Below are 20,376 nucleotides of genomic sequence, written 5' to 3'. Positions count from 1 at the left end.
GGCCACAGATATCGCTGAAGACTCTGCCTAGAACCTCCGTGGCGTGTTCTTTGGTCGCATGGGGAATGATTGCTCGGGTTTTCTTTCCCTTCAGGCATGCGGTACATAGGATAGACTCGCCGCTTGTTATTTGAATCCCATTGGCCGACCCATATTTGACCATGGTTCGTATGGTATCTTCATCTACGTGACCCAATCTGCGGTGCCATAGTGTCAAGGTTGCTCTTGATGTTGGTGACAACTGTGTCAGAAGAGCATGTCCATTTGAGTTGACCTTAGTAACGATGGCTATGTGGGCAAGTTCGGGCTTGGTGATGTCAATGCGGAGTCGGCACAGGTTTTGGCTCCGTGGGGCCTTTGCCAATGTCTGACTATTGCTTGCACGCATCAAGGTTGCCCCATGTCGGTCAAAATACACATTGATTCCATCCTCACTCAACTTTGTAGTTGAAAGGAGCGGGTCACTGATTTGTGGTGTGTATAAGACGTCACGGAAGATCACTGATTGCTCTTTTCCGCTTAGTCTAATCTTTCCGACAATGTTGCCCATGCCACGGGCCTCGATAGCGCGATTATCTGCGACCCATATGCATGTCGGAGGTTGGAGAGTATGGAATGAGGAGAAGTGAGAGGAGTCATTTGTCATATGTGATGATGCTCCTGAGTCAACAATGAAATAGGGGTGTATGGGAGAATCCGAGAATTTACGTGTGAGGAAGAGGTCCTCATCCGAGCGCATGGTATAGGCCTTGAAGTCAGAGACAGATTCCTCATCTTCCCTTGCTGTCTTGGCTGTCTGCTCGTTCTTTCCACCATCTTTTCGGCCTTTAGGCTTCAGTTTTGGTGTCTTCGGACCAGATCCTTCAGCTCCTCCTCCCTCAGCCCAGCATCTCTCTACCGTATGTCCAAATCTTTTACAGTTTGAGCATTTCGGTCTTCCAGAGCTTTTTGGGGAAGGCTTCGTGGATTTTCTCCCACGACTCAAGTAGGCATTTTCTCTTTCCTCCTCTTCTTGATTTTCGTATTGCCTTACAGTGTCAATTGTTCCTTGCAGAGTCGGAAGTTTGTCGCGAGTGCAGAGGATGGTATGGAGAGTTTTGTATTCGAGGGGTAAGGCTAGGATGATTGCCATGACTTGAACTTCCTCTTTTAGTCCGTAACCGAGGGAATCGAGATGATTGATCATCTCGAGGATATCATGGATTTGGGGTAAGAGTTCTTTTTCAGTCGAGAATTTGGTCTGCCAAACTCTCCCCATCAGGAACACCGCGGACTGAACGCCCATTCCATCAAAGTAATTCTTTAGTCGGCTCCAAACCTCGGCAGCCGATGATTTCCCTTGAATAAGGGTTCCAACTTGGTCGTCAAGGGACATGACCATTAGCAGCAGAGCAGTGTCATTGTCCTCATCCCATTGATCGAGCGGAGATAGTTGGGTCTTTGATGGGGCCGTTGTATTTGCTGCATCATTTGGGTCCGGCCGCGATTTGTTCCCTTCCACAAGTGTAAAGAGCTTCCGCTTCTTTAGAATCAGCTCCATCCGGTATTTCCAAAATCCCCAATTTGACCCGTCCTTCTTCAGGGATTCAGCGTCAAAATGCTTTTTGGTGATTCGGTCCATGGATGCTTTATCCATTGTGGGAAAATAATTTGAGTTCTAAGTTCAGCTGTTACTTGAGAGATTTAGAGCGCTGGGCTCATAACCTGTGAAAATACTAGCGAAGTTTAACTCAGTCTCAAGCTGAATAGCGTGGAGAACTAGTTAACATTACCTAGCGAAGTTTAACTAAAGATAATACACATTTAGATATGAAGGGAAATTAGAATGAAAGAAAGTACTGACCTCAGTCTCAAGCTGAATAGCGTGGAGAACTGAGGAAAAAGGAATTGAATAGAAAGAGCGGGTATGTCCGTATAGTCGGTAGCGGATAATTCCGCGATAATAGAAAAGGGAAAAGTATTCATTTACAGGTCAGGTGAAAGTCACCTGGTCAGAAACCTCCGGAACGCGCGCTGCACTCCAACAACACCTTACCATTACGACATCCCAGAATCCTGCCATTACCGTACACGTAACACATGTCGCACTCACCGGCCAAGAGCTCCCCCGCCTCTCAAGGAAGCTCCTTTGTGGTTGTCAGCACCAGTGCCCAGACACTTTCCTTTGCCAGTGACGAAGAGGAGGTCGTTATTCTCCATCCTCGCAGGACAAGCTCCTCTCCTCGAGTCGGAACGCTCACTCCACAACTGGAGCCTGATTCCGATATCGTGCTTCTGGGCCAAAATGGACCGATGAAGAGCCCCCCTTTTGCTGGCCAATCGCCGATTACTCGATCAGACATCCTTGTGGAATCTTCTGATAGGAACTTATCTCATGAATGTGGGCCCCGAGGGGTTGCAATTGGCAACGCACTTCAACTTACACAAGCTCAGGATGACGACGAAGTGATATATGATGATTTCCATTCTACATTGGCCGGCGGTATATCAAGGCTCCGTATTTCCAGTCCTGACATTTCCTCGGAGAGCGGGCGAACGAATGGTTATCAAACAGCTGGATCTGATGGAACATCGTCTTCCCCTCCATCGCCCCCCCCTCTCACGAAAAACCAACGACAGCGCGAAAGGGGGAGGCAAGCCAAAGCTCGGGTCAGGGATACGGAGGTTGTTGAAACTCAAATCACGGAACAGGCGCAAGAAACTGTCACACCTGTGAAACTCACCAAATCTCAGAAACGGAGTGCCCAAAGGAAGCGATCGCAGGCCCGCGTTGCCGCCGCGGGTCAACCCGGAACGTCTCCCTCTCCTTCCATCTCTGGATCCACACCTGCGAGACTCACCAAATCTCAGAAATGCAATGCCCGGAGGAAACGATCAAAGGCCCGACATGCTGCCGCCACGGATCAACCCGGAACATCCTTCCAGTTGCCATCCCCCTCCATCCCTGGACCCCAACCCAGCAAAGCTTCAAAGAGCACTCTTAAAAAGCACAGAAAGAGTGCTTCCAAGAACTCCACTTTCATTGAAAGTAGTTTCTACCTCAATGCTGTCCGGCATATGACAAAGTACGTGACTCCTAGTTTGTCAATGTCGTCGCTTCGGTTCATCAAGCCGTGGCCCATAACAGTCATATTGCCGCAGCTTCCTGTCCCAATCCACCTCCCCGTAATACGCAGCAAAACCTGAAAATTGCTCAAGCTCTCCTTGTTGAAACGGGTGCTGTTCAGGATCCATCGAAGCTCCCAGCCTCCTTCACTCAGGCAAAATCACTTCTCAAATCCTCGGTGCACATCAATATACTCGATTATCTTCAGGTTAGGAAATCGGGGCTTGAGGCAATTAGAGAAGTGTTGTTCAAGAGTCTCCAAGAACTGAGGCGAGACATCAGGGATCCTAGTAGGCGGGCGGCTTTGAAGAAAGTGAAGAAGCTAGGGCTGAACCAGTTGCTGGCTATCTAGAATATCGAGGTTCTTGAATTTGTGTGGAACAGACCCTGGTCATGGACGGCTCTGCCTCTGTTCACCATTATGTACACCTTCCTAAGCAAACCACTTGATCCCACTGTACATGTATGTTGTACCCATTCCGCATATTGCACCAATACACCCTTCGTGATGATCACCAGACCCATATGTTAGCTAGACTCCCACCCCACAGCAGACGCCAGAAGGCGTCAGGTCCAGTACGCACCTCCTCCAGTAGAACTCGACTTGCCAACCCTTACTGTACACCTCAGCCGCGTCAAGTGGAATGGGAGTGTGGAAAAATGCCGACGAATGCGGAGTGAACCGCCATCAGTAGAGTTATACGCTGCGTTAGCATCTTCCCCATTTAGGCCGCCAAGCCACCTCCACAGGGTAGGAAACGCGTGAGCGGAGGCCGCGACAATGGAAAAGAGCAGAGATCTTAGGGCCTTGGCTCTCCTTTTCCATCTTATATCACCAACGGGTGCATGCAAGACTTGACTGTAACAGAACGGCTGCCGCTGCGTGAGACATGCAAGGCAATGCGCATGCCAATCTCCCTTGCGATGACAAGCTGTCACCATGGGAGCCGATGACCGGGCACTTTAGCTCAAGCACTGCATGAATTCAATGATCCACCCGACACCAAAGCGCAGCGCTAAGAGGTCCGAGAGCGCCATATGTTCCTTTCAGCTCGGATCCAATAGAGGCAGGTCATCTGCTGATCGTTCCTTGACAGGTGTCAAAAGTGGTTGGGTACCCCGGCGAAGCCGGGTGGGCCCATCATAAACTTTACTCCCCTACATCTTCGAAGTCTTACACGCCCACTAGAGATGTACACAGCGTCTCTGTATTGCATGGCTACATAATCTCTCGGTTCCAGCAACTTGAGTTGCTGCGGCAAACACTCAGCACATCTCTCAATGACGAAATTTAGCCGAGCTTCCCTACAATGATGGCCTCTTTGCTCCGCCTCTGTTGAGGCAGGGGTCCAAGAGTTGCAACTATCACTTTCGTCGGCGGCACGCTGCTGCCCGTTTCAATCAAACATGCGCAACGGGTTTCGATGATGGCCCCTAGGGCATTACACATCGGAGCATTCTTGGCCGAATGCTTCGCCACCGCATGGGCTAAATTAACTTGATGTCCACGTTCTGTTTCGCGCTCTTAATCTTCCCTCTTCAACGGTCCCGATTGGAGGGGTTGTGAATAGCCTAAGTATGCTCGGTGGTCGTGTGTTGCCTTCTCCCTCAAAGTCTGCTGACGCAACAAGGTTGTGACCCTCGAACGTAGTTGTGCGAAAAGCGCCCCGACAGCGCGGCTCAGCTGAGCGTATGGACCTCAAGGGGAATTATTCATCACGTAGCTGTGCGTTGGTTACTAATTGCTTCCCGTGCCAAGTGCTGGCACCACCAGGCAAAACTAAGATTGGATTTGTCATTGTTTGTCATTCGAGAAGAAATGGGCTACTTACGGCTGTTTTAGTTTTGGTCCATCACATCCAGCGTTTAACATGGTCTTCCTTCACGCCACGTCTAAGAAATGTTCTGCGAAGGGGCCTGTTGTAAAGGGACGCTTTTCTTCACGTGCCCCGACGATCGCCGAAAGTGACTGTCATCTAACAGTTAGTTCCTCGTACACAGCCCCCTTTCTACCGTGCCGTGCAAGCTGGGTGTGCCGAAGGCCTAGCATCAGGTGGCATCTAAAAGCAGGGGGACAAATCCATCATCGAACTTCATGCACCGCACGCACATCCGTGGGTTTCCCTTGGTCCCGGCTCTGCGCTCTCTGCCTGCTTACGAATGCGCTTATATTACAGCTCCCCTCCGGCACTTTGGGGATCCTATGTTTATTCTCCAGCTTAATTTGCCGTTTGATAATTTCGCCTTGATTCTTCTCGTTGCTGCACCGGTATAATCCGCTCTTCTCCAATAAATCTGAAAAGCCAATACGAGCCCCGGCGGCAGAACCTGGTGGGAAGTAGGGGGAATTCATCTGAAAGTCGTTTAGATTGCTAGCGGTAATTGCAAAACCCACACCTCGTCACTCGCTATTAGTCAGAGTGGAAGCCTTTCAGAGACAGCATTAACTTCTTACACTCAGTTTTCACCAAACGAGACATGCGAGGACTAGTGTAGTATGCATGTCAGATGTTCCTTAGTGTGGACACGAGCTGTCGCATTTGTTGATGCCGCACGCACGATAGCCATCATGTAAGTTATGACCGAATCTGTTCCGCAATTCCACCCACAGTGAGTTCAAACTATCCGCTTGCATAGATTGATAATCTTTGGGCTGAGCATATGACTACTAGCAAGATCAACCAGATAGTCTGAGAATCAATCAGTCACTTAGTCGTGATGATGTTATTGGGTCGACGAGCTCAATAGCAGTTGATTCCTCGTATGCAGGTCGGGGAAATGCTTCTGCACAAACTCGCCACTAGTGGGCTCTGCCCTATAATCCATGTAGGAAAGCCACCTCCAAGTTTCCGGCCAGGATCTGATAGTTCGAAGCTAGAGCATGCCGCAGGAAGTAGAGCATCAGCACGAAGGGGATACGGGCTGCGTAATTTGTGCTCTGAAATGGGGTGGTGGTAAGTGCCTGTTGGTGGGACTATATCAACTATCGCACATCCGTCATGGACGCCTGAATCCAGGATCCTCCTGCCTTTGGGTACAACGCCTTCGGCTCATGAGCTAGCGGCCACCTTGTTCGCCGAGAAAAAAGCCCTGCACACGAAATGACGTGCAAAGAAAAAGGCATCATGGAAGAGCCACAACTCCAGCTGCGTGTGCAGTGGCACCATAATGCTCGAGCAATGTAAGAAACAGTACTATCGCGTGTATGTGGTGACGTCGGGGCAACCTCACCGAATCACCAAGTAACAAGTAATTTTGGGCAAGTGAGGTTACAGGAAGTTTTTTAACGACAAGCAGGGCTGTCACGTTTTCAACGTCAGCCAACGCTAATTGCCGTCAACGCGTGCTACGCGCTTACGTTGAACGCTTCCAGTTATCCTATTACACCTCTGATCAACGTTTCAGAGTCGTCACCACAGCCAACTGTATACAGCATGGTTGAACCAGACATACAAAGTTGATGACCGTCTTCCCCTTCATTGCTCCATGGCCTGTAGCAGTTGTTCCAGGGAACAACGGAGGTCGGCAGAATTTGTTCCCACCTGAACTGGACTGGGGGGCACGGCCTGAGTGTCACTGGGAGCAGCGAACTGCCTGCTTGGAAGTTGCCATTCTCCCGCTTCCACTGGGAAATTGCGCTCTGTCATGGCAGAGGTCTATGTGCTCGCGAATAGTCTGAGAACCAATGTTACACGGTTGGATGAGGAAGCAAGGATGTGCATGTGTGAATCCACGACGCGCAATGTCTCTGTGCATTACAGCTGTCCAAGATATGTGATTCACAACTCAGATGAGGGCCATGTCTTTTATTGGAAGCCCACCGGATCTTCCACCCTCGCCCAAGCCAGGCGACGCAGTCGACTATGATATAATGATATTGGACTACTAACGACCCAACATGGCCTTGCTGTCTCCATGTTTAACAGATTCGCGTCATGTTGTTCAAACACCACTTCGAACCCGAGCTACGAGTTGCTGTATACACCAACCGAAGGCTGGCTCTCAAGCGTACACGCTTCTTCAGCACCGAGCCATCGAACATGTCCGACTCTGAGACTGAGCCACTTACCGCCCGGGCTGTCGGAAGTCAGCTCTATCCGGCACATACTGAGGGCATATCTACCAGCAGCCATGCTACTCAGGTCCCCCCAGTCTTGGAGGTGTCCCAAAGGGACTTGGTTGTGAGGGCAAGGTTTTGGCAACCTCTCATTGCCGTCCGGCCACGTCTTAGTGTATGCCGCGCTCCGGTTTCTTCGTGGTTGTACCATTCTCCCCGTTCACAACGCCTGGAGTTCTGCCTGTAGGCATCTTGACAGTGGATCATGGATGAGTCGCTAAGACGTGCGAAGCGCGCCCAAAACACGCAACATTAATTAGTGTGTGCATTTTCCGGACCCCTTGGGGAGAATACAATAGAATTTAGTACTTTTTTCACCCAGATTGGACTATTTGCGTATCACGCTTTACGGCAACCTGATCGGGGTCTAAGCCCTAAGCCCGTGCTGCCACACGGCTATTTTCCCTGGAGCGAGCGCGCGCTCTGCCCTGACCCAATTTTTTTTTCCTTCGTGAATGGGTTTTTTTTTGCGCTAGCGGGCGGAATTCTGTGCAAACTCTCAGCGGTCTCAACTAGCTGTCATCCCCCGTGCTTGCATCTCTCCAATGCTTTGGTTCTGGCTTCTCGTGGCTATAAGCGGCTTTCAGCCATCATTACTTTACATACCTCAGCCCCTCATTTCCAATCACGGCCTTCCATTGAAACACCATTTTCACTCCTTGGTTTTTGGTGCTTATTTATTTCCCTGCTGATTTTTGCTAGAGACATGCCGCGAAGGGTCTTCTGCGGAGTATTGCGCCCGCACTTGCCCGACCCATACGAACATAAAAGGACCGGTCTGCAGTCCCAGTCCTCCTCACCACCATGTCATCTCCCGCAAGTGCGATCAAACGCCCCAAAGAGACAAACGGTTGTCTCATTTGCAGGCTACGTAAAAAGGTTCAGCTCAACACTTGATGTATATCGGCGTAACATGACTGGGCCCCCTCCACCTTGCCTTCGACTTAGAAATGTAACCGAATCAGCGAGGGCGATCGCAGCTGCGAAGACTGTTCCCGGCTCCTGCTCCACTGCATTCCCCAGCACGGCGTCCTGCACCTCGATACGGCGGTAAGTTGAACTGTACTGGCGGGTCTGACATTCGTTTCGCTGCATGAATAACCTCTTCCATTCCATCTATCAAGGAACTGGCCAACATGGCGGAATGGTGCAAGATAGAAATCAAGAGTGCCATAGATGCCCGACGAACCCGATGCGAGATGGGTACTCAGTTGTCACTATTTCTCTTGCACTATGTTGATCTCTGAATCTTAGTTCCGCTCCCCCGTACCTTGGAACTGGCGAACACGTTACGAAATGCTGAGATCACGACCGATCCCGCTGTCCAGAACGCATGATGTTGCATTATTGGGGGTGGGGGGCTCTTTCAGCCTCGTGCTGTGACGGAGCGATCGACTGTTTCATGTCCACAGGACCGAGGAGCCGGACCCCACCTAGACGACGTTACGTGAAATTTTGCGGGCAAATAAATGGTTTCTTGATAGTTTGGGGGGGGGGGGGGGGATCGATTTTAGACACACGAGACTGCGAAGAGTGGCTTATTCAAGGCATCAGTCTTGTTCCCAAATGATAGCTGATGAAATAGGATTATCCAGCCATATGCTGAGGAGTGCAGCGGATCACTCGTGTGCAGAGACTGTCTTGGTGTATCGGTGTCATACCATCTCAAGACAGCCGACTGAATTCTTTGCCCTGCTTATGGATGAGATAGGCCCACCGGCCCGTAAAATGATTTGAGGTAAGGTGGCTTGCACTCGAGGAGACCTCCGGAAGCAAGCTTCCGGAAGTCCCGGGTGGTCGCGTGTCGTTGGATTTAGGAGCGAATGGATTACTATGAGTCAGCGTTGAACTTTCTAGACGATGTTACGTAGAATGTTTATTTGGTGGGGCTCGGAGGACAGAGAAACAGTCACGTTGCATCGTCCAGGAAGGAGTTAGTCCCATGCAAGCGACTGGACCTTCCCAAAGCACTTACCATTTGAAGATCTCACGAGTTGCAGGGGATAAGTGAGCTGACCCCTTAGGATGCCTTTCTTAAATTGTTTGTGTTGAGATACAAGTCACTGCAACGCGCGCTGTGTTGACGTCTGACCTCCCAGCGCTACGTCATGCCAGCATCTGATTAGTCCGATCTATTTAGCAGTTTGTGCAATACATGAATCTCCAATCGTGCATGGCAAACGATCGAAGACAGACCCTCAGACCAGACTCTTTCTGACGGTCGGTGAAAGCCACGTCCAGGAAGCCGAGAATGCGAGCTTGCATGGACGAGAAAGGAAATTTACGATTTTGGAACAGCTACGGATTTCCGGGTGACGTTGGCACTTCCGGGAAATCGATTGAGTAGCAGAATGCTCAACGTGTTGCATGGAGATCATTGTGCGGTGATCATGATGAATGATGCGAGATACCGCCGGTACCAATTGTTGCTTGATTGATGTGTTCTTCATTGCCGACCACCGCAGGCTACCGCTCTAAGCAATATTGCATATATTAACGCTTGTTGTACTTATACTCAAATGATGCGCGATGCGCTGGAATTTTTCCCTCCCTCAACTCCCTATATACTTACAGTAATTCGAGACTGAGGTGATACCCTTTCTTAGCTTATCGTATTTTCGTATACCGATTGTACTTTGACGTTATAGTCGGTGCGTGCAGGTAAAGGGTTACAATAATAAATAGTTTTCTATTTGTGACCAATACATTAGTCCCAGAGAGTCAGAGACCGCAATCACTGCCAGACCGGGCGTCTGACATTTGACCATGTGACCAGATGGTTTGACATTCGTCAGCCTGCCCGGATTACAACCTCCCCAGACTGCAAACGACGTTGGTGAATATCGTGTCGTCAACTGAATCACCTCCGGCATCCTTATCCCGTGATGCCAGAAATGGAAGGGACCTGTCCGAGGGTAACGTCACCCTTTCACACCACTTACATCCAGGATACCAAGGGAACAACGAAACCATGAGCGCCCAGATACCCGAGACACAGCAAGCATGGTGCGTCACGCGTCATCATGGATAGGTTTTTACTCACCATTCTGCTACAGGATGGTGATGAGGAAGGGTGAGCCTAAGGATGCATTGGAGATAAAGACTATTGCTGTTCCAAAGCCCGGTCCTGGACAAGGTGCTGCCCTTTATATGATTGCTCCCACGACGTCGTTGACACTCTCCACTTCAGTTCTCCTCAAAGTGGAAGCGGCGGCTTTGAACCCGATGTGTGTATCTTACGCTTTTTTTCCGTCTCGCGCGTTCCCCACCCCTGCTATCACTGCTTATGGTGAACTCGTCCATCCAACTTTCGCCTTCATAGTGGATACAAAATAATGCGAAACATTCCAAACCTCTTCGTCTCCCGTCCTCATATCGCTGAGAAGGATCTCGCCGGAACAGTTGTCTCCACGAACAACTCTACGCGGTTCAAACCAGGAGATAAGGTCATTGGATTCCTAGCCCGAGTTGGGAAGGATACGGGTGCGTTGGCACAGTACATTGTCGCCGAGGAGGGAAATTTGGCGATTAGGCCCGATACTTTGAGTGTGGAGGAAGGAGCGGGACTGCCGCTGGTTGCATGTACATCTTGGATCTGTATTTTTGAGATCGGAAAGGTCGAGGAAGGTCAACACGTTTTTGTTAATGGAGGCAAGTGGCAACGCGATAACACGACAAGTCTTCCTGGGTTCTCATATATTTTTTGTGATATTACAGGAAGCTCGTCTGTTGGTATAACGGCGATACAGATGTTGAAGGCTCACGGATGCAAAGTCTCAACGAGCTGTTCCACCAAGAACATCGACCTTGTTAAAAAATTTGGGGCAGATGTCGTATGTTCATCTTCCTCATCACTCCTTATATTGCTTCCACTTTATACAGGTCTACGATTATACCACGTCTCCCCTCCCCTCCCAACTATCTACTATTAACCCCCCAACACCCAAATTCCACTTTATTATAGACGCGGTGGGCAGCTGGCCGCTATACTACGATTCTGAATCGTACCTCGCTCCAGGTGGGTTGTTTATTTCTCCGGGATCGGGTTTATGGGGTTGGAGCGATTTCGGGAGGGAATCATGGGGCTTTTGGAATGCTTTCTTCAGGCCGACTTGGATGGGGGGCGTCAGAAGGAAGTTCATGTGAGTAATACCCTGGTTGTTCTTTGCGATGCGTACATGTATGAATTGATGTGTCAATGGTACGCTCTAAGCAGACCACCCTATGCCATCCCTAATGGCGAGCGAATGGATGGAATTGCGGACTTGGCAACGCAAGGTAGGGCATACCATACCCACGATAACAAATTTCTTATTTTTCCCTTCGTTTAGGCAAGCTTACCGTCCCGATCGATTCTGTGTTCGAATGGGAAGACGTGTTGAAAGCGTATGATCGCCTCGTGTCGAAAAGAGCGGCGGGGAAGATTGTCGTGAAGATCCCCGCCTAATTTCCGGATGAATGTTCTGTTTTTTGAGTGCTTGCAGTCCATGGTTTTTATGACTGTCTCAATGTGCTGCAGACAGGTATTAGATCCAGACTGCTTTAGCCCAGGGCTTGCCTATGAAATTTAGGCTTGTATATCATACTAAAGAATAGGATAGGTATCGATTCCATAACGGCATCTTCACGAGCCCTGTTGGTTGTACAGGGCAACCTGGAGAAATCTTAGGCGCAAGATCAGTCTATCGAATTTACGAAGGTGATGATGACAGACGAGATGATCACATCGGAGGATCTAACAGCAGTCGGAAGGCTCGAGGCGGTACCTACAGCATATGAGGCTGATAACGAAGATGAAGGCGGGGGTGATGTAAAGTCATGTTACCGCTTAGGCAACATGTCCCACACACAGCGCTAACGTGCAACATCCCACACCCGCGACACCGCCACCCCGATCCGTCCGTGCGCCGATCCCTCTATACTTTAAAAGCTATCCTAGATAATATAGCTTTGGGGCTTCCCTTTGTTTTTCCGTTAACCCGAGTGTTACGGCTGAGCGTCTATAGGTCGACTCATAACAATAGATAATGAAGGCGAAGATAACTAGGCTAGCACTGATAACACTGATAACACAGGGGTAGTCAGCGACGCGAGTTGAACAGATAGCCACATGTTGTTCGACGTAGCGAAGGCCTGGTGGAAAGCGAGCTAGAAATGTAGCCATGTATGTTATGATCAGTTTGAAAAATTAGAAACAAGCCCAACAGAAAGCCCATTTGTGTTTCATCCATACGTCCACGTTGAACCTACTATAGAGGCTGGGTCCTGCCTACGCTGAACCTTTGCTACATAGTTGCGGACTGAAACGAGACATGCAGGTCCATAAATGCCAAGCGGCCTTCATCAAAGGCCGCAGTATTTTCGACCAAATAGATCTCGTCAACCGTATGACCGACCTATGTGAACTAACTGGACAAGATGGTGCAATTATCGCCCTCGACCAAGAGAAGGCATATGACCGCATTCGGCACGATTACCTCTGGAGAGTCATGGAGTCCATGGGAATCCCCCCTAACCTCATATTGACAATCAAAAATCTCTACACCGATGCTAAAACAAAAGTAATCCTAAACGGCATGATCAGCCGTGAATTCCCAATAACAAGAGGGGTCCGCCAAGGCGACCCCCTGTCCTGCCTCCTCTTCAATATCGCCATAGAACCTCTATCGATCGCCCTCAGAGAATCCCCATCCCTCCGAGGCCTAGAGATCAACACCCCCACTCTCTCACAGAGAGTTATAATATCCCTCTTCGCTGACGATGCCGCTGTCTTCCTTGCCAAAGACGATGACCTGAATACCCTACTCTCAACTCTAAACTGCTGGTGCATCGCATCAGGGGCCAAATTCAACCAAGAAAAAACCATCGTCCTCCCTGTCGGCTCACCGGAATACCGCGAAAGGGTACATAACGAGAGAACTATTAATCCCTCCTCCGATGTTAGCCTAAATGAATCGATAACCATTCTAAAAGATGGACAAACAATGAGATACTTAGGGGCCCAATGCGGGAACAAGCCCAGTCATAAAGACCCCTGGCCCTCAATCACAACAAACATTGAAAAGTCGCTTACCCAATGGAACAAAACCCACCCCTCCCTTGAAGGCAGACGCCTGATCGCCCAAATGACCATCGGTGGAATGACCCAGTTCCATACCCGTGCCCAAGGAATGCCAAAAGACGTGGAAAAATGCCTAAACAGAAGAATACGTGAGTTTATTTGGAACTCCGACTCCCCCCCCCCTATGAGCATGGACCAGCTAAACAGACCAAAAGCCCAAGGCGGAAAAAACGTCCTGAACTTACGAGACAGAAACGAGGCGATCCACCTCATCAAACTCCAAAAAATCCTCGATAGATCTCCCAATAGGCCCCCGGCCTCAGACGCCGCCGAAGCCATCCTACTAGCCGTTCTCCCAAAAAACCAATTGCCCCAAGACCCGGCACACCCCTTCATCACAAACATCTTCACCCAAAAACCCTTCCTCAACGCCCGAACCCATCATAGGAATATCCCAGCTGAACTCCGAAACACCCTGAACGTCGGAGCTAAATACAACCTCAGATTGGAGAACCCGACAATTGATCTTGGTACAAAGCTTAACCTACCAGCCTGGGCCCACCCGGGTCTTGAAAACAACCTGAGAATCAGCGACCGCTCAAAAACGGCATCCTGCCTAAGAGCGTCCCATAGTTGCAAACACGTCGGTGACCTTGTCGCCCAAGTCGACCACCAAGAAAACCCGGCCCATGACCCCACAAAAAGAAAGTGCCCCTGCCCCCCTGCACGACCTACAGACTGGCTGGCTGTAAAAACCCGGAAGGATGTTACCAAACGGCAATGAAAATTGCCACGAACCTCGACCTCCATTACAGCCCATACAGCGACTCGCACCTTCTTCCCCTACCGGACCGCCCCCCTGAGGAAACAGCCAGGCAACATGCCATCGGAAACCCAAATGACATCAAAATCTTCCTCCCATCCCCCCAATTATGTTCCCCGCTCCACCACCACTACAGAGTATTCGGCAGAACCCCCCGGAAACCCCAAGGGACCTGACCCCCCAATCCCAACAAACCAGCAATGTGGTGGCATTCACGGATGGATCCTGTCCTCAAAATGGAGACACTAACGCGAAAGCCGGCTTTGGAGTATGGTACGGCCCAAACGACCCTGGAACACTAGCAAAAGAGTCAACCCACGCTACCCACAATCCAACAACACAGCGGAAATACTTGCCATACACCACGCCGCCACCTCCACACCCCTATCATCGAACCTCCACATCAAGTCCGACTCGGAGTGGTGCATCAACACCCTCTGTGACAACCTTGAATCCCACGAAGACTCGGATTACGCCTACATAAAAAACCAATACATCATTAAACTGGCCGTAAGCGCCCTAAGATCCAGACTCACCCCAACTTCATTCGAATGGCTAAAGGGCCACGCAGGAATCCACGGAAACGAAGAAGCGGACAACCTGGCCGCAACAGGCGTCCTCCTAGATCCGGATCCTCTCCCACCCGTCATGCCCCCCCTCCCCCACATACCGAGCGGAGCCCGCCTCTACGCCCTGAACCAATCTACAGCAACGAGACTGATCCGCAGAACCAGGTTAACTAAGAAACTCGATGTTAGAACAACAACGTCTAACAACATCGCTAAGATCCAGTCAACCCTGGAGAACCTGGGCAATGCCTCCCCCTCACAAGAGAGAATCTGGGAATGCCTGGGGAAAACCCGCAAAGAAATCTCCCCTGAGATCCGAAACTTCCTTTGGAAGCTAACCCACGGCTGCCTCAAGATCGGTGAGTACTGGAAGAAAATCCCAGGCTTCGAACACCGGGAGAGTGCAACCAATGCCAACAAACTGAAACAATGACTCACATTCTATTTGAGTGCCCCCTCAATCATAGCGAATGGGTGTGGTCGACTGCCAAGAAAATGTGCCACCGAAGGAAAATTGCATGGCCCCCAACGTTAGACACTTCACACGTGATGGCCGCCCCGATCACTAAGATAATGAACAGTAAAGGAAACCCGAGTAAAGGAGAAACCAGACTGTACCAAATAGTAATCCCCGAGTGCGCGTGGCAAATCTGGAAGGCCAGATGCCGGAGAGTCATTGACCCCGACCACCCGCGAACCACTCCGAGCGAAATCAGAAACGCCCTCCGAGCCGGTCTCAACGACAAACTCCAACAAGATATTGCCCTGACAAATCGTAAGAAATACGGCCGAAAGGCCCTGCCGGCCAAGCTAGTCCTGCTCACCTGGAGCGGGAACCTCCATGAAGAAGGGAAACTGCCGGACAACTGGCTTAACAGCCCCGGGGTTTTAGTGGGTATACCGGACCCCCCATGACCGGGGCCGGGAGTCCCACACAGCGCCGATAACCGGCCAGTGCGCAACGCATTTCCCCGCGGTGGCAGACCGGCACAGACCACTCTATGGGATCCTATCTCCCTACACAAACCCCAAATACATGACCATGTATCGCGAAAGCTACTGGGGTTCCACCAAAAAAAAAAAAAAAAAAAAGAAACGAGACATGCAAGGTAACGGTCACGACACTGTCACAACAATTCTAACCGACGACGACGCGACAAAGCCCACGATAAGTTACGCGTCTCGCTTCAATGCCACCCCTTGAAGCAATTGTTTTCCACTCCAATGGATTGCTGGAAAAGTCTTCTTCTCTGAAAGACGCGTCTTTGGTGGAAGCAGACTCCCAACTCGATATGACGTTTGAGTCCAATGGGCTTTTGGAAGATGAGTTTGGCAGGAGCAATGGCGCGAGTGGACTGGATGCAGCTTTCAAGAACGCAGGCGTTACGAACGGGCTGGAGGAGACGCAACGAACCGCAGCAGGCATGGAAGGTGATGAAACGTTAGTATTCGAGCAAAATGGGTTGCTTGAGGAGTTGGGGGAGAAGGTGAAGATGGTGCATTAGACTTTGGGTCACCGGCACATTCTTCCCCGATGACTAAAGATTTAGGTGCGTCCACCCACTTCCTAGTACCATGATAATCCAAACCCCGATCCAGGCTTTGGTTTACCCCAATTCCGCACCGCAACAGACATCCTCTCGTCAATCAATCGATCAAATAACCTCCACCGTCCTAAGGTGCTGGCATGCAAGAGTTTTGACGGGAAGACCGTTGTCCTCACATATCGGCCGCCTGAAATGCGTGTCCGCAAATCGGAAGGGGTGAGTGTTAATTGGCTTTCTTCGTAATGCCATTTTTAATAGTCGATGTTGCGGCATCTCAATAGGTTTCGACATCGATGGATGGAGTCCAACTTCTCGAGGTTCCTTTCCACCGATTAATGGATCAACTTGCAAGGGAAGCCGCCAATGCAGACAATACCATTTCAACCACAACCACTGTCATCTCCTCGCCCTCCTCTGCTTCAAAATCTCCCGACGCCCTAGACATGTGGGTGGACCGCTACCGTCCTCGGAAATTCATGGACCTGATGGGAGACGAACGTGTGAATCGAGAGGTGATGTCTTGGTTGAAGGAATGGGACCATTGCGTGTTTGGAAGAAATCTTTCTCTTCTGAGGAAGAAGAGGAAGAGAGAAAATGAGGGATGGAGTGCGAATGGGAATGCAGTATCGTGGAATGGAAAGAGCAGAGAGGATGGGAACTATAAGGATTTTGGAGGGGACGAGGATCCGTGGCAAAGGCCCAGAGAGAAGGTAGCTCTATTGGGGCGATTTGGTTAATGCTGCTAAGTAATTTTTCTAAGATTCTGCTTTTATCTGGACCCCGGGTCTGGGAAAGACGACTCTCGCTCACGTCGTTGCGAAACAAGCTGGGTATGCTGTTCTAGAAGTCAACGCAAGGTAGGAATGTTCAATGATAGTCACCTTTTGCTATTAGAAAATCCAATATATTTTTACCGCAGTGATGATCGATCAGGAGCCGTCATCGAAAATCGAGTTCGACCGGCCCTCGAGAGTGGGCGTGCGATGGGAAGCTCGTTACCCGTTTGCGTTGTTGTTGATGAGATCGACGGAGCGACAGGCGAGCAGGGTGGAATGGGCTTCGTTGGCAAGCTTGTTAGCCTGACCTTTGATCCACCGAATCTCAAGAAGCGTGCGTAGCGAACTTGGCGAGCCCGTCCTCTGTTGTTGACGAGTGTGTCTAGGGTTGGGAGCTGACATGAAGAAAACGAAACGCCCTCTTATGCGGCCAATCATCTGTATTTGCAATGATCTGTGAGTCCATGTTTATCTGTTACAATTATTGACGAAATAAACCCTGGATTGTAGGTATGCCTCTTCATTAGCGAAATTACGACCTCATGCACGTATTTTACGGATGAATCCCTCGCCGCCTGTCTTGCTCACCAAGCGACTCCGTGATATATGCGAACATGAGAATCTCAGGGCAGAGTCTCGTGCTTTGACGTTGCTCACTAGTATCTGTCAAGGGGATTTGAGAGCTTGTCTGAATGTCCTGCAAGTAAGTCTAATCATCGTAACTTGGGGTATTTTGGGGAAATGGCTTGTTCATCTTCGCTATGCTATATGATTTAGGGCATCAAGACTCGGTCTCAAGCTGTCACAGAATCCGCCGTTCGGACATCTACAAAAGGTATCAAGCAGGGGGATGTGGCGACCCAGTTCGTCTGGTCCGAGCTGCTTACTCCGATGAATAAGAAGAAGGCCAAAGGCTTGGGTTTGACAGAGGTGGAGGAATCGAAATACGTTTCGCGTCTTGGGAGATGTATTGACGGGCACACGGGTGGGGCCGATAAGGTCGTACTCGGTATGCATTTCATATCATTGCTGTACCCTGCATCAGTATTGTAAACTGTTTCTTCTAGGGATGTTCGAACATTACACAACACTTCATCGGAATGACACCACCCTTCGACGATTTGAGGCCGCAAACGAGTGGTTATCGAATTATGACATGATGTCGTCGTCTATGCGAATCGAGCAGGAATTTGGGTTAATGCAATATTTGCCTTACTCTATCATCCCTTTACATCATCACCTAGCCGTAGGTGGACCCACGAACCAAAGGGTCGAAAGGCCAACTGCATATTGGGATGTGAGTCTTAGTTATTTGGCACCGTTCTTGTATTGCGAACTGTTTTATTCTGTAGTCTTTCAATGCGGCAAAGTCTGGGGAAGAAGTCCTTGATTCTTTGAGAAAGGCTGTATTGAAGACTGCGGTTGGGGATAAATGCTCTGACATTCTGGGCTATCGCTATTTACTGGGTTGGGATGTTCTACGGACGGAGTTTGCACCATTACTCAATAGAATCATATCTCCTCCAATTCGTCCGGTGAGCAAGAAAGTCACTCATTTCACATCGTTAACGTATGTTTCTCAAACGACTTTGGCAGATCAACAAACACCTGATAAAGGGGGAAGAGTTAAAGTTGATCAACAGACTAGTGAATATCATGGTGTCACTCGGATTGCGGTTTGAGCAAGAGCGCACTGAAGATGGGCAATTGGCGTATCGTCTCGAGCCGTGGGTCTAATCCATCAAGATCTCTTTGCATCTTACCCCTGAATGGCTCATATTTCAACAGACCCATCGACGTTTTTACGACGTACGAAGGGAAGAAAGCAAGTGATATTGCTGCCTCTCGGTACGTCGTTCGACGGATGATTGCGGCGGAGGTATGCTTTGTTTTGTTTGTATGGTGAACGCATACTCAATGGAAACCCACAGATCGAACAGGTTATTTCGGCTTGGCAGAATGATGTTGTTGAGAAAGGTGTCACAAGAGGGGGAGGCAGAAAGGCAGCGTCCAAAGAAAGGTCGGGAGGTAATGATATCGATATTGCGGATCAAGTAAGCCTCTGTTTTATCGCCTTTCGTTTGCTCATCCTATACATCATGTTAGCCTGTTGTGGACTTCTTTGGCCGGCCAATCGCGGAGATAACTCCAAAACCTGTTTCAAACCGATCGGAACCACCGCTGAATGATGGTCAGTTTTGGGCTGTCAGAATTTGATTGACGGAACACTTATTTCTGTTCTGTTCTATTAGCTGTCGCTACTTTTAGACTACATTACAAATACAATGAAGGCAACTCCTGTGCCGTTCGCAAGCCCACCAAAATGGTGTCCTTCTTATAACATAACATTAGTATCACATCTTCATATGTCATGGGGACTTGTATCATGATCACTTTGGGCTATGTCATTTCATTATACGGCAATTGACCACTCAATGCACTCGCACTTTCCCTCAACGTTCCCATGCCTCTCAACAGCGAAGTGTACCTTGGGTGGGTTCCAAACTGGCACAGTTTGTAGATTAGTAACCGAAGTAAATATATCTCAAACATGGAGACAAAATAATGGATGTGGAAGGATTTTTGCGAGATCGTGATTTGAATACCAAAATAAGCAAGACCCAACAATGCAATGCTCAACTATCATCATCATCCTGTTGGAAATCATTGTGGTTACACTAAATATTGACCCATTTGGCCACCTTCATCCCCGTGACAACCAATTCGATCGTGGGGTATGCATGTCCCCGAAACAGGCTCTTGGCCAAAGCCGGGCCAGCCGTTTCATTCACAAACCGTGAACATTGTTGTAGGTAAGGTGTGTCGATCGACGTCCTCAACATCAGGATAACTGTACGTTGCACTACAGACCTGTCCTCTATTCCTTGGGTGTTCTACTTCCTATTTATTGCCATAAGTGGCATATTCGGTAAGCTCGAAATCCGTTGTTGGCATCATTCCCAGCCCTGCACCTAACAGAATGCACTACGTTTGCCTCCAATCTCATTATAGATATGTCAGGGCACACCTGCCTGACCCGGGTCCACCTGGACCCACCCAGCCACACCACACCCACCCCCCGCTGTCCATCCCTCTCCCTCCTCCCTCCTCCCTCTCTTCCCCTTTCTTTTCCCTCTTCCTTCTCCTTTCTTTATTTCATTCTTCTCATCTTCCTCTTCCTGTTTATTTCCTTCTATCTACATGGACCATCTTCCTTTGTATCGATGTACTATTGACCCATCCGGCCCACACACCCCAGATGGCTTCCCGCTGTGCCCAGCACGTGCGCATGCAGCAGACGCTCTCAGGATCCCCCACAGGGACACCCGGATGCCTGTGGCTGTCTCCGAGGATGACGTGGCACTCATCATGTGACT

The 20,376-nt window shown here is 49.7% G+C and overlaps 6 protein-coding genes across 6 annotated transcripts; 5 read left to right on the top strand and 1 right to left on the bottom strand.

Annotated features, from left to right (window-relative positions):
- The first annotated feature begins 1,686 nt into the window (after window positions 1–1,686).
- EI90DRAFT_1477305 (uncharacterized protein) lies at window positions 1,687–3,430 on the top strand. The gene has a single exon (XM_039051823.1). It carries the CDS (start codon window positions 2,080–2,082, stop codon window positions 3,184–3,186), a length of 1,107 nt encoding a protein of 368 aa, XP_038914486.1. The 5' UTR covers window positions 1,687–2,079; the 3' UTR covers window positions 3,187–3,430.
- EI90DRAFT_1477769 (uncharacterized protein) lies at window positions 3,128–4,222 on the bottom strand. The gene is made up of 2 exons (XM_039051825.1): window positions 3,691–4,222; window positions 3,128–3,607 (listed from the first exon to the last, which is right to left on the bottom strand). Exons 1-2 carry the CDS (start codon window positions 4,046–4,048, stop codon window positions 3,540–3,542), a joined length of 426 nt encoding a protein of 141 aa, XP_038914484.1. The 5' UTR covers window positions 4,049–4,222; the 3' UTR covers window positions 3,128–3,539.
- On the top strand, window positions 3,183–3,458 carry EI90DRAFT_2924866 (uncharacterized protein; the record flags this gene model as incomplete). Its single annotated transcript, XM_039054879.1, has 1 exon — window positions 3,183–3,458. A coding segment is annotated over one exon (276 nt), but the record flags the coding sequence as incomplete, so codon positions are not given.
- Window positions 4,223–8,027: 3,805 nt separating the features above from the next.
- Window positions 8,028–8,560, top strand: EI90DRAFT_3017426 (uncharacterized protein; the record flags this gene model as incomplete). Its single annotated transcript, XM_039057099.1, has 4 exons — window positions 8,028–8,102; window positions 8,172–8,273; window positions 8,348–8,426; window positions 8,478–8,560. The coding sequence occupies 4 exons, from the start codon at window positions 8,028–8,030 to the stop codon at window positions 8,558–8,560; spliced, it is 339 nt and encodes a 112-aa protein (XP_038914483.1).
- Window positions 8,561–10,194: 1,634 nt separating this feature from the next.
- Window positions 10,195–11,670, top strand: EI90DRAFT_2925086 (NAD(P)-binding protein; the record flags this gene model as incomplete). Its single annotated transcript, XM_039054884.1, has 8 exons — window positions 10,195–10,229; window positions 10,280–10,359; window positions 10,414–10,450; window positions 10,546–10,878; window positions 10,945–11,056; window positions 11,106–11,359; window positions 11,437–11,501; window positions 11,555–11,670. The coding sequence occupies 8 exons, from the start codon at window positions 10,195–10,197 to the stop codon at window positions 11,668–11,670; spliced, it is 1,032 nt and encodes a 343-aa protein (XP_038914482.1).
- A 4,123-nt stretch (window positions 11,671–15,793) lies between these two features.
- EI90DRAFT_3063580 (uncharacterized protein) lies at window positions 15,794–19,562 on the top strand. The gene is made up of 16 exons (XM_039060738.1): window positions 15,794–16,107; window positions 16,152–16,226; window positions 16,276–16,439; window positions 16,505–16,955; window positions 16,984–17,080; window positions 17,143–17,333; window positions 17,386–17,455; window positions 17,510–17,702; window positions 17,777–18,008; window positions 18,067–18,296; window positions 18,352–18,534; window positions 18,596–18,726; window positions 18,788–18,878; window positions 18,931–19,053; window positions 19,106–19,190; window positions 19,252–19,562. The coding sequence occupies exons 1-16, from the start codon at window positions 15,867–15,869 to the stop codon at window positions 19,338–19,340; spliced, it is 2,646 nt and encodes an 881-aa protein (XP_038914481.1). The 5' UTR covers window positions 15,794–15,866; the 3' UTR covers window positions 19,341–19,562.
- The last annotated feature ends 814 nt before the right edge of the window (window positions 19,563–20,376 follow it).

This window comes from Cantharellus anzutake, assembly GCF_015039405.1.
Source record: "Cantharellus anzutake strain C23 chromosome Unknown EI90scaffold_33, whole genome shotgun sequence".
In the NCBI taxonomy this organism is placed as follows: Eukaryota; Fungi; Basidiomycota; class Agaricomycetes; order Cantharellales; family Hydnaceae; genus Cantharellus; species Cantharellus anzutake.
The sequence above is the reverse complement of the archived record's forward strand: the minus strand, read 5'-3'. Positions and strand labels throughout refer to the sequence as shown.